Source organism: Nicotiana tabacum, chromosome 20 (genome assembly GCF_000715075.1).
Source record: "Nicotiana tabacum cultivar K326 chromosome 20, ASM71507v2, whole genome shotgun sequence".
Lineage (NCBI taxonomy): Eukaryota > Viridiplantae > Streptophyta > Magnoliopsida > Solanales > Solanaceae > Nicotiana > Nicotiana tabacum.
Genome location: NC_134099.1, coordinates 37498531 through 37512002, shown reverse-complemented (window position 1 = coordinate 37512002; position 13472 = coordinate 37498531). Strand labels below are relative to the sequence as shown.

The window sequence follows — 13472 nt, the reverse complement described above, 5'->3', positions numbered from 1 at the left end:
TTCGCAAGGGAGACAATATAATAATTCTCTTCTCTTTTTCACTTTTACTTCACAACTCTCTTCACAACTTGAGCAATGCTCTATAAAGTTCAAATGCCAATTATACTTCCACAATTCATTATGCAACTTGAGCCGACGCTCTTCGATACTCAAATACCACTATTTCCTCCACAAACTTTACTCAACAATAGAAATCATCATAAAGGCATGAATAATACAAACAGAGTCATTATAATCATAATACAAGACTCACGGACATGCTTGATACCAATGCAGAGATACTCGTCACTATGCATATACGTTGTACTCAACAAATATCACATAGCAAATAGGACTCGACTCCTAATCCCTCAAGCTAAGGTTAGACCAAACACTTACATCGATACCACAAACACAATTCAAGTCTCAACTATCGCTTTACCTCTTGATTTTACCACCAATTCGCTCGTATCTAGCCACAAGTTACTTAATTACATCAATAAATGTTAATTGAATCAATTCTAATGCATGAAAATAAGTTTTCTAAAGTTTTTCCCAAAAAGTCAAAAATCACCCCCGGGCCCACATGGTCAAAACCCTAGGTTCGAATCAAAACCCGATTAACCATTCCCCCACGAACTCAAATATATAATTTGTTTTGAAATCGGACCTCAAATCGAGGTCCAAATCCCCAAAATTTAAAAAATCTAGGTTCTACCCAAAACACCCATTTCCCCCATGAAAATCATTGATTTTGAGTTGAAATCATGTGAAAGGATGTTAAAGATTAAAGAACACAAGTTAAAAATGACTTACAATCAATTTGGAAGAGAAGTTGTCTTTGAAAAATCGCCTAAGAATGTTTGGTTTTGAAAGGGCTTGAAAAATGGAAGATTTTTGGCTAAATTATGATTTTACAGGTTGCAGGTATCGCAATTGCGAACCCCTCAGAAAACTGACCCTTTCGCATTTGCGACCAAGTCAATTTCCGGTCACCTTCGCATTTGTGAGGGACCTTTTGCAAATGCGAAATCGCTTTTATGATAGAACAGTCGCATTTGCGACTAAGGCTGCCCAGGTCCATTATTGTATTTGCGATGCTTTGTCGCATTTGCGATGCTTTATCGCATTTGCGAAGCCTGCAGACCTGAACATACCAGCTGAAAAACCTGCAATTTTCCCAAGTTAAAATTCCACTTCGTGGACTATCCAAAACTCACCCGAGTCCTCTGGGCTCCAAACCAAACATTCACACCAACCTAAAAATATCATACGGACTTGCTCGTGCATTCAAATCACCAAAATAACATCAACAACTATGAATTTTGCATCAAAATCATGAAATCACTTAAGAATATCAAATTTTCCAATTTTCTCAAATAAGGTCCGATTCACGTCATTTCAAGTCCGTTTCTTACCAAATTTCACAAACTCAACTTAAATCACATATAAGACCAGTACCGAGCTCCAAAACCAGAATACGGGCCCGATACCATCAAATCTCAAACACATTTAATTTCCAAAAACTCATAAATATTCCAGAAAATAATTTTCTTTAAAAATTTATTTCTCGGGCGTGGGACTTTGAAATTCGATTCCGGGCATACGCCCAAGTCACATATTTTCCTACGAACCCTCCAGAACCGCCAAATAGGTCCGGGTCCATTTACCCAAAATATTGACCGAAGTCAACTTAAATTCATTCTAAAGGCAAAATTCATCATTTTTCATAGATTTTCACATAATGGATTTCCGGCTACGCGCCCGTACTGCGCACGCACATCAAGGTGAGATAGAAAGAGGTTTTTTTAAGGCCTCGAAACACAGGATTTATTTCTAAACGAAGTGATGACCCTTTTGGGTCATCACAATTTTAGACGAAATAGAATGAGTCATATTAAAACTTTTAGTCATGTTTTTCACACCTTTTTATCATTTTTTTTTATCTTATATATAACTTATTTTCTAAGACATTTTGAAAAAATAAACTTGAGCTGCCCCACATGTATTTAATCATTAATTTTTAACAATTTGTTCTTTGTGTGCATAGTGTCAGAAGATTTTGTATGTAGGTAGATTATACTATTGATCATGCTTTGTGCATATGCAATAAGAGACTACGAAAATTGAAAAGGATTATAAAATATGGTTAAAATGTTTGTATTTGTTTGTCATAGACTATGGGTTGTCGTTGAGTGTCTTTCTATTTTTCCTGCAAAAGATTCAACTTATAAAGATCTTTTGAATCACATTGTATGCAATCATATACTCATTGATTTCGTAATTTTAGGATATAGCCGAAGATTTTAGCTTAATCTACAGATTGAATTCTTATTCACCGTTTGCTCATTATTGTGGATTGTTTTGTTTAATGATTAGAGAATGATTTTTTGCTTTTAGAAGAAATCTACCCGTAGACCAAGTGTGTTACCTTTTAAAAATAGATTTACAAACTTTTAATTTAGTTTTTTCTTAATTTAGGATTTTAAAATCAATTAAAATTTTGCTTATTACATATTTTCTTATTTGAACTATGTAGAAAGTCTAATACTTAAAGATTTAAAGATCAATTATAGCTTATATAATTTTTTTCCCCTTATTTGAATTATTTTATATAATTATAACACATTCCATATTAATTTTTCTAAGGATTCATTTCCACATTGATTTCTTTCCAAGTTTCTATTTCATGTTTGAAACACATGAGTGTAGTTATTGCTTTTAGCAATTGATATACAGACCACTATAAAAAAAAAAAAAAAAAAAAGACTGAATTCTTAAAATGGGATGTCAATCACAAAAATATTTTTGAAAATAAAAAAATATTGATTGGCTCTTATTAGGTGCCAGATTTGAGAGTGGTTTAGTAATTCTACATAAATTTAACAACAAATTATAGACTACTTTGGTAAATAAAATAATGTTTAAATTTTCCTAACAATCTGAATTATCACTTCAAATTGATAATAAATAAGCGTTCCTTTTAGTTTGATATTCTGTTGATTGAATCACGACAACACTTTAATCTTGAAGTCCAAGTCGAGATCTAATATGTAAAAATTTCAATCACGGCAAAGTATTGAGTTTGAAGTCCAAATCAATTTCTAAAATAACAATTGTACAATTTACAACAAGACACTTTTTTTTGGGGATAAATCTTCTCTCCTTGATGAATATTAAAAAAATAATATGACAATTTAGTATCATACCATTTACTCCATCTGTTCTAGTTTATTTGAACCTATTTCCTTTTTGGTCCATTCCAAAAAGAATAATTCATTTCTAAATTTGGTAACAATTTAGCTTAAATTTATCATTTTACCCTTAATGTGAAGCTTTTATAACCACACAAATACTCTGAGTCCCCTTTTGACTTGTTTAGGACCACAAATTCAAAAAATCTTCATTTTTTCTTAAACTCTGTGACCAGTCAAACATGTACACATATATTGAAACGGAGGGAGTAACAGTTTTCAAAAGAATTGATAATAAAGCGATGTTGTATGTTATTAACAATGAAATTTGAATTACTTTCTGCACTTGTATACAATATTTTATTAATAGACGCAGAATACACGTGCAACGCACGTACACTAAAGTTAGTATAATATAAATATACTGAGCTGAGATATAAAAATATAAAATATGCAATTAATTATAATAACATATGCTATTATTGTAAATAATGCAAAAAAATGCTTAAATTACCTTATATTTGTAAAATACTAAATTAAATCATTTATTTATCAAAATACTTATAAAAATATATTTAAAAAATTATTTTTATATCAATCTACTGTTATAGTGATTTTAAAATGCTACGAAGCAATAATGAATGGAAAAATTGCTATTTTAAACATATAACAAGAGTGTTAACATGATAAAATTCCACGTAATTAGGACTAAAAATATTATGAAGATTTAAGCAGCTAGGGAAACCTGAATAAGATGGCAGGAGAAAATTGAGTATCAACATATATAATATTGTAATATCTCCAAAAGAGCATGGAGTAATTTTATTGACGAAAAATAAATACGAAAAGGGGGAACATCAAACAACACTAATACAAGATATTGTAAAAGCTTTCTGCTAGAGTATTTTTTAAATTAAAAAAAAAAAAAGTAGTTAAAAGCAACATGTCTGTAGATTTTACACAGAGGAAATATAGTCACAAAAGCTCTAATTGAGAAGGAATTTCTTAAACCAGAGAGCAGAAAGCTTTGGGTATCTTTTGAGATTATCCTTATAGTCTATGAAGTTGATGCCAAATCTCCGGGTGTATCCTTTATTCCATTCAAAATCATCTTGAAAAGACCATGCGTAGAAACCTTTAACATTTACTCCCTGCCTGATAAAAGAAAAGAAAAAAGAAGAGCGGCCAAATAAAGAAAAAATATATTAATTTTATCCGAATGAATATTTTCAATAAATCTCTCTTAAAATGAAAGTAAGAAATAACGGTTATTCATTTGCAAGGTCCTATTAAAACAAAACTAAAGGTACTCACTTGATTGCTTTGTAGATTGCCAAAATATGGTATTTATAGAAATCAACCCTCTCAGTGTCGTTGACCACGTCCTCAACTTTAGTAACACTAGTATTAGGGTACGCGCGTTGCGCGTTTATTCTATACTAATAAATATAAAATTTTAAAAAAAAAATTATTTAAACAATAATTTGCTTGAGTTATAAATAAAGATTAAATAAAAAATATATGTTCATGAAAATGTTGAATGTTAATTTTTAGCCATAATTTCATTTTGCGTCTGTGACGTTCAATTTAATTTTTCACTGCATCATAATGTCATATTTATTATACATAAGTTAAATTCAATTTGGAGTTCAAAGACTAAATTTTGAAAGAAAATTTGCATTATGACTCACGTTTTAAGAATAACTTCATGCATTTTTTCGTGTTATGATTGTTATTGCCTTTTTAAAATACTAGTTTTAGTGTACGTGCGTTGTACGTGAATGTTGCTTCAATCAATAAATATATTTATATGTAAGAAGAAAAAGTTACTGAAAAATAGCAATTTATATCAAAATAATTTAAGTATTTTCTTAAGGAAATCATTTGTAAAAGGTGGTTAAAATTTTAATTGTTTCTAAATTTTATACATTAAAACTTCTGACATGATTCAAATAATATATATTCGATAAATAAAATTGCTTTTAAAATCTTAAATAAGTAAATATTAGGAAAATTAACACATAAAATAATTATAGTTGTGACATAATTTAAGAAAATATAATTTAAACAACCAAGAAAATATTTTCGTATGAAAAGGAAAATAAAGGATCACAATTGATCTTGCACGCTAAAATTTTCCCGTACAATATAGGTACAAAATATTTATATGAAAATTATACAATATTTTTTGTCCTTGGTTGAAAAGAAACTTTACTTTTTTATATTCTCTTCTTTTTCTTAATATAATTTTATCCTTATTTAGTTGATTTCGAACTTCTAATTATTAGGTAATATTTAAAATTTTACTTGATTTTAAAGTCTTAACTATTAGGAAAGCAACTTAAATTACATATTTGTCAAATGTGAAACTTATTTTTGAAAGTTAAAAAAGACGAACTACATTTCAGTAAGGGCGTCCGTATTTTTAATATATTTGAAAATTGTTGGATTATATTATTTTTTTCTAATAATTAATTCATAGACTTAATTATTATTTTTATTATAATAGTAACTCATTAGATTTTGTTGATTAATGTTCTTAATATTAGCACATCCCCGATTTTAAATATTGATCTGTAACAAGAAAAAATGACAATTATGTCAAGGATATTAATATAAAGAAATAATTCATATAAGGTAATTTAAATTTGAATTAGTTTTAAAGTAACACAAAAAATAAATTAGCCCAGATAGTTTCCATCCCCTACATTTCTTACCAATTGAACGTGCATGTATTGGGTGAGTTTATTAAAGCATTTAATTAATAGAATTTTAGTTGATGTTAAAATCCTATATATTAAGAATTTAATATGGAATGATTACAGTTATATAAATAATTTAAATAAGGTAAAATCTTAATTGATTTTGAATTCCTAAATATTAGGACTTCATTCATAATTTAAATCGGAAACTAAGTCCTAAATATTAGAAAAATAATTTGAATTACTATTTTCTCCAATGTGAAATTTATTTTTAAAGGATAAAAAAGGCGAACGATATTTTGCTAAGGGCCTTTGTATTTTTAATATATTATAGATTATAGATAAATAGATATAAGTATAGATTAAACTCTACCATTCCTGAAAGGTAAGCAATACCAAAGATTTAGTAGTAGCTAACCAATTTAATATTAGATGTAAATTTCTCAATAAATAAGTTGGCTTACCACATTCGGTGATGTAAACAATTGGATTCTTGTAATGATGTTTTATGTAAACAAGAAGCTTTTGAAGTCCCCATGGAACAACAAAGAACGAACTTAAACCAGTCTACAAATGATTAAAATCAAATGAGACAAAAAAAAAAAAAAAAAACATAAAGTACACGCTCGCGTGCGCACTCTATGTTTATATGTATTTACATTTATTTTTATTATATATTTTTCGTGTTTATTATAGTTTTATACACATAAATTATGAGTTATTGATAGAATATTGTACAATTCAGAGAGAACATACCGAATCACCTATCAATTTTCCGTTTCTCGAACCTAACAGAAAAGAAAAACAAAATTTAAAAGGTCATATGGGCTTAGTTGTCAAAATTACAACATCAATTAAACATTAATTAGGAAGTACGTAAAAGAATTTGATGGAAATATTATACGAACACCTACTTGTTATATTAACTTGATTATCAGCTGAGGCACTCATGTTCACATGATTAGGTGGAGTAGAATGATGAGCTGCGTAGTTTGCTGTGTAATAGTTTAATCCAATGAAATCAAAGGACCCTCTCAACATGTGCTTTTCCTTTGGGGTGAATTTTGGTATACGCGTCCGAACACTTCTTTTCATATTTTGAGGATAATCACCATAAACCAATGGATGCAAAAACCCATTAACCAATTTTCATCAATATTCAAATGACAAATTATTGAAAAATAGTAGACGCAAAGTTAATAAAAAGCAGTAACATTTAAATATTGTGATAGCGCCATTTTTTGAGAAATTGTGCTTACCATCCGAGCATAAAATCAAGAGCTCTTCTGGATGCTCTAACATCCTCTGATTTCATGGAGTATGGCTCGAACCAATGAGACACTAGTGAAATTCCTATTTTACCCTTTTGTTTAACCTGTGCGTGTCATAAAAAATGAGAGAAAGAATAAGATAATTCCGTTATAAAAAGAATTTACTGTAGCAACTATCATCATGAAATATATGTGAATTTTTATTTAATTGCAGCATAAAAGATTTTTCACTTATTACATGAGATTATATTAATTCAAATTAATAGCAAAGCAATTTGTAAAGATGAATGATTAATAGCGTAGTCATCCGATGAGCTATGATTTAAAGTTTATAGGTTCGTGTTTAACGACAACTAAATGGGCAGGCCTTAACTGACCTGGTATTTTTGCCTGTATAACTTGGTGGCAGCAGCATGAGCAAGAAGCAAGTGGTGTCCAACTAAAAAAGGTTCAGTCCCAGAATTACCAGTTGAGCAATAATTCCTCCAAGCCGAACAGCGACCAGGTGCAAATGTTCCCAGGTCATAACCATTTATTGGAATAATATATGGCTCATTTATCGTTACCCAGTACTTAACTCTATCTCCAAAATATTTGAAACATATTTCCACGAAGTTTAGGTATTCACCCCTGACAATATAGATCAGATAAAATCAAATCAAATGAGATGGACTGGCCTTTTGTCTTTAACAAGTAAACAAACATATAAGAAGTATAAGCTTTCGATCCGTTTAGCCATAAAATTTGGGTTTTTTTTCAATTTTTATTTGAAAATGCTGTTTGTATGTGGAATATGATCAGTTTTTGAAAAAAAAAAACTCAAGTTCACAAAAACTATTGTTTTTTTCTTTCAAAAACTGGTTTAGGACAGTTTTTAGATGAAATTTTTTCTTCCACTCACAAAGCTTCAACTTTTTTTCAAACAAAATGCATGTCCAAATACAATTTCAACTTTCAAAAATTATTTTTCAGTACAACTTCAAAAATTCTATTTTTAAATTTCAAATAAATCTATGTTCAGACGATAGCTAAATAACTTGAAGATCACTTACAAAATTTTAGGGCAGAGAAACCCAAGATAGTCATCTTCTAGGGCTTGAGGTACATCCCAGTGGAAAAGTGTTACCATAGGTTTTATACCTACAATGCAAATGTTACTTCTATCCATTATCGATACATATATATAGAAAGAGAGAGAAGGAGAGGGAGAGAGGACCTTGCGCTATAGTCTCATTGATGACGCTATTGTAGAAGTCAATACCAGCCCAATTTATTCCCTTACTTAGCTTTCCCTCTAAAAATCACAAACGAAATAAATTGTTTCAGGTAATTATACTTATGCATAGAGGTGTACAAATGAACCGATAAACCGCACTAACCCCATAATTTGAGTCAAACCGAGAAAAAAAATTCAACTATGATTTGGTTTGACTTGGTTTGGTGTAGGAAAAAAAACTCCGACTATATTTGGTTTGGTTTGGTTTTAACTAAAAAACGTCAAACCGAAACCAAACCAACCCGACATTATATGTATAGAAGTATTAAATATATTTAATACATACAAATATTTATTGTAGTGTAGTTTATAAATATTTCTTAAGCTTTTTCATAGTTTTATCTTGCAACGTATTATTTCAAGTTTTGGCTTATAAATTTTGGATGCTCCAATAAATTTTATTGTCCATAAATGTTAATAACTCAAATAAATTCTAATTAAACCAAAATTAAATCAATACTAATGTTAATAAAAGACATTCGATTCAATTGTACTATGAATGAAAATAGTATTGGATATCTATTTTTTAGTTGTTTCATGGTTTACATAAAATGTATAACTTATTTTTCTTTTAGTGGTTAGTCATGTAAATAATAGTACTCATTAGTTGTAATTTTAAATTATATTTTTTTCATTATAGCTTATTAATAATATTTAATTTATGTGATTTTATTATTTTTATTGTTGAATATTTGAGTACAATGCCAAGACTCATCTCATATTTATGTTATTTTATTTAAAAATACCTTATATAGTTCTATCTTAGTAGGATTAAAGAAATATTTGGAGCACAAATTTTACGTTTTGTGCTATAATGACTTTATGAAAAAAAACCGAAAATCCGAGAAAAATCGAGATTAAAAAACCCGACTTTTATTGGTTTGGCTTTGGTATTTAAATTTAATAATCCGATACAATTAGTTTGGTTTGGTAATTAGAAAATCCGAACCAATCCGACCTATGTACACTCCTACTTATGCAATTAAGTATATATATTTTCTTTCAAATGTTATCTGTTTAATTATGACTTCTCTTGCATATTAATGCTTCCTTCGTCCTAATTTATGAGACTCTTTTCTTTTTTAGTAAGTCTAAAAAAGAAAAAGAATGATCTTTTTCCTTATTTAAAAATAATTTATCTTTAAAAGTCTTACTTTACTCTTAATGAATTAATTTACAGTCACACAAATTTATATGGTTATTTTAGACCATACGTTTCGAAAGTATTCATTTCTTTCTTAAACTCCGAGTCAACATCACTATGTAAATTGAGACAGAGAAAGTAATTGATTATTGAAATTATAATATGCATATACTTATGCAATGTTACGCAGCAAGTCATAAAGAGATAGCGATATCAATTTATTTACATTCTCTGCTGCGAATTTCTGTTGAAGTAGAATAAATTCTGATTTACTATGTCTTACGGGGTAAAATCTCGACCATGCAATAGAAAATCTAAACGAATCAAGTCCTTCAAATTTCGCTAGTTTTATGTCTTCCTGCAGACAAGCAGAAATATTTCAGACAACTTTTAAAATTTTCTAAAAGAATAAATAAATATATCTCCTCTTTTTTTTGTGGCATCACTACTAACAAACGTTAAGTTAGATATTCCCTACCTTGTAGCGATGATAAAAGTCAAGAGCCACATCTCCATTGCTTTGGTCCCACATTTTGTCTGCAAAGGTATCAGAAATTAAACAGTTTAAAATTCACTCTTTAGTTTGATTTATAAATTTGAAAACATAAATTGAAAACTGGATAGATTAAAAGTTTTACTTAGTATCGGTTCGAGATGGCTTAGAAGTTAGGGTATTATTACTTCTAGCCTACGCCAGAAACTATTTACATTAGGTAGCTAAAAAAGTGTATAAAATTTCTATATAACATACAGAATGTATATATATACAAAAAATATATATTTTTTGGTTATTATTTTAAGAGCGGCTATATAGTGTCATTTTTCCTCAGAAGTTTATTTAGTGTTGGTTCGAGATGGATTTGGCCCAGATAGTTCACCTTAAAGAGCGGACTAAATTCAAAAATAACCAGATTTATAACTGGTCGTTCAAAAATAGCCCAGTTTCAAAAGTAATCGAAATTTAGCCACTTTTCATGTAAAGATAAATCTGAGCGAAAACACTGTTCAAAATCCAAAAAAATACGCCAGTATATTATACTGGAGCTCCAGCATAAATATGCTTGAACTCCAGCATATTATAATGGAGTTTCAGGATAAGTATGCTGGAACTCCAGCATAATATGATGGAGTTCCAACATAAGTACACTAGAACTCCAACATAATATACTGGAGTTCCAACAAGTATAATTGTCTAGTATAATATACTGGAGTTTGGAGCACCGGTGCTCCAGTCTCCAGTATATTGTACTGGAGTCAGCAAAATATACCGGTCCAGCATAATATGCTGGAGTTCATACACAGGTGCACCGAACTCCAGTATATTATGCTGGATCGATCTTTGTTACAACGAAATAGTGACTATTTTTCATTGACTTCGTAAATGCTGGCTATTTTTAAATGACCAGTCCGAAAACTGGTTATACCGTGCTATTTTTACTTAATGAACACATGGAATTGGGCCAAGCTAGGTTCGTCTAAATGTACACTTGTTTTTTATACTATACGTTATTCTTTCTTTTATGAAGAATTAATCGAAATAGCCGCGCACCCAACTGCTTTAACGAAATATAGCATGTAGAGGTATAATATATGCATAATTTATATATTATATATGTATAATTTTGTATAATCTATGTATATGACTAAAAAAAATAATGAATATAACCCGTTATTTATGTAAATATCCCTTATTTTATCTACCTATCACAAACAATTGGAATATAAGTAACAGTTTAAATTATTTCTAGCATGTTTAAGGAAATACTAACTGACAGCATGATTGAACTATTCTTACGTGGTATACCATTAATTATACGAATTATGAATCGTATATCCTAAAGGTACATAACTGTTGTTGCGTTATAATTATTCAATGGGTGAATTTTGTTTGTAGATACAAGTGGGTATATTTTTACTCCGCCTGCGTAGTCATGAAATCCCCCTTTCATTTGCTAATTTATCAAAATTCTGGGCCTTGTTTGTAGATACTTGGGCCTTTACCATCTTCGTTCCATGCACCTTCAATCTGTTAATAATGACATGACATGACATGACATTTTAAACAGTTAATTTTTGCATATATAATCATAAACGTAAGAAGAGTACTATCATATAGTAAAGGCCACGTCTAAAGTGTAAACGTTAACCTGATAAGCAGAAGCGGCAGCTCCAAACAGGAAATCAGTTGAAAAAAGGGTACGATTGAATGGTAATGAAATTTTATGGCTTTCCATATCTGTAGCTATAGAGAAAACAGACAAAACAAAGAAGTTGGCCAATACAAAAAGGCCTAGGGAGAAGGATCTTTGAAAAGCCATTGCCAACTCTACGTTTTCAAGAGGTTCCTTTGTTAAACCCCCCTTAAATAGAGGTGGAATCCCTTGAAATCAATAGCCAAATTTTTTTTTTTTTATATAATTTCAAAAAATAAAAGAAAAAAAATCATCTTATCATTTATTTTAGTTTGGCACACTTGATTCACCTCGAAGAACAAACTTCAACCACGTTTACTTTGAAATTACATAAAACTTCTACCAGAATTTCATATACAAAATAAATCAATCGCTGAATGATTTTATTTTCAATTGCTTTGAACTCTTTTTCTTAATTCTTTTCTTTGTTTTCACTAAAACTAGAAGTGTTTTCTATTAGAAGCAAAAATATATGAGAAACTAAAAAAAGCTTATTGTAATTTGCAAAGTAGAATGTTAATACAGAATTCTAAACCTTAACAATAAAAATAGATAATGTTTTTTTATTTGTTTAAAAAGGTGATATTAATTAATACGTGCGGTAATATGCATCATCACAAAACTTTAGTGTTATTGGGAACTTTGAGTTTCCACCCATACACGAACTTCCCTTAGCTATTTGACATACGCAACTTAGTCATTATGATGTGACTACTATACAATTTTTAAGTAAAGCTTAACAAACATAAAACAAAAGGTTTCCAACAGATTACCTCATATGGTGAAGGAATAACATATATTAAAAAAGCTAAATAAATAATAAAAATATATAACAACTCGAAGAGTAGCACCGTTGATAAAGCTAAATAAATAATAAAAATATATAACAACTCGAAGAGTAGCACCGTTGATCGTGATTATCAGATATCAATGACTCCAGAAATTGTGAGATTTAAGAATAACTAAATTGTGTATCTTTTTTTTTTCCATTTTACTAGATATAGAATCTATTGAGATTTAAAGTGACCGTGATTTAATTACGTGAGAACACAATCCATAGAATAAAAATAATACTACTCCTTTTTGTCCTAATTTGTGTGGCAAAGTTTAAATTTCAAGAATCAAACAGCTTCTAATGACTGCCTCATGGTCGATCATTAACTAGTTATAATCGATTAAGTGACCGCTGAATGCGCAATAAACTATATTTATAGTACTGAGATCTTTGTTATGTTTGACAATATGTAATGTAAATCTTTTTTGCGATTTTTCAAACATTGAATTCTTACCTCATGTTTGATTTTCAACCAAGTTGTCACAATCCAAAATCCACCATAAATCGTGAGGGCGTCCAACCTTAATCTTAGGCAAGTCAACAATTTAACAACACGATAATCAGCGGTTCATAACACATTTTAAAATAATGATGAGAATCATTAAGCAAATTTCCTCTATTTTGTTTTGTTGTTTCCATTTGTTGTTTCTTCCTCGTTGTTGATATCGGCAATAATAGAAAATACTAACATTAGCTTTAACCTTTGAATATGCTCGAAATACAATATCGAATGACATAACAGAAATACATCCAATAACAATAGTCTGAATTCCCAAAATTCGGTGTCACAAGTGCATGAGCATCTACTAGGATATACAATACTACTACAATAACTGTATGAAATAGAAAATAGACATCATACAATCAATGAATAGCACG

At 29.5% G+C, this 13472-nt stretch overlaps 1 protein-coding gene across 6 annotated transcripts; it reads right to left on the bottom strand.

The window, feature by feature from the left end:
- Positions 1–3958: 3958 nt before the first annotated feature.
- On the bottom strand, positions 3959–11895 carry LOC107766614 (beta-glucosidase 13-like). 6 transcript variants are annotated; one of them, XR_012704115.1, is made up of 12 exons: positions 11714–11895; positions 11362–11592; positions 10045–10103; positions 9850–9924; positions 8363–8440; positions 8199–8286; positions 7524–7776; positions 7135–7250; positions 6790–6959; positions 6632–6663; positions 4488–6442; positions 3959–4328 (listed from the first exon to the last, which is right to left on the bottom strand). XR_012704115.1 is itself a non-coding variant. In XM_075241428.1 (11 exons), exons 4-11 carry the CDS (start codon positions 9866–9868, stop codon positions 6245–6247), a joined length of 954 nt encoding a protein of 317 aa, XP_075097529.1. In that variant the 5' UTR covers positions 9869–9924; positions 10045–10103; positions 11362–11592; positions 11714–11895; the 3' UTR covers positions 3959–6244. The 6 variants fall into 6 exon arrangements, 5 of the variants coding, with proteins under 5 accessions (XP_075097529.1, XP_075097532.1, XP_075097531.1 ...); XM_075241428.1 differs by having other exon boundaries at positions 3959–6442; XM_075241431.1 differs by having other exon boundaries at positions 3959–5747.
- Between the last annotated feature and the right edge of the window lie 1577 nt (positions 11896–13472).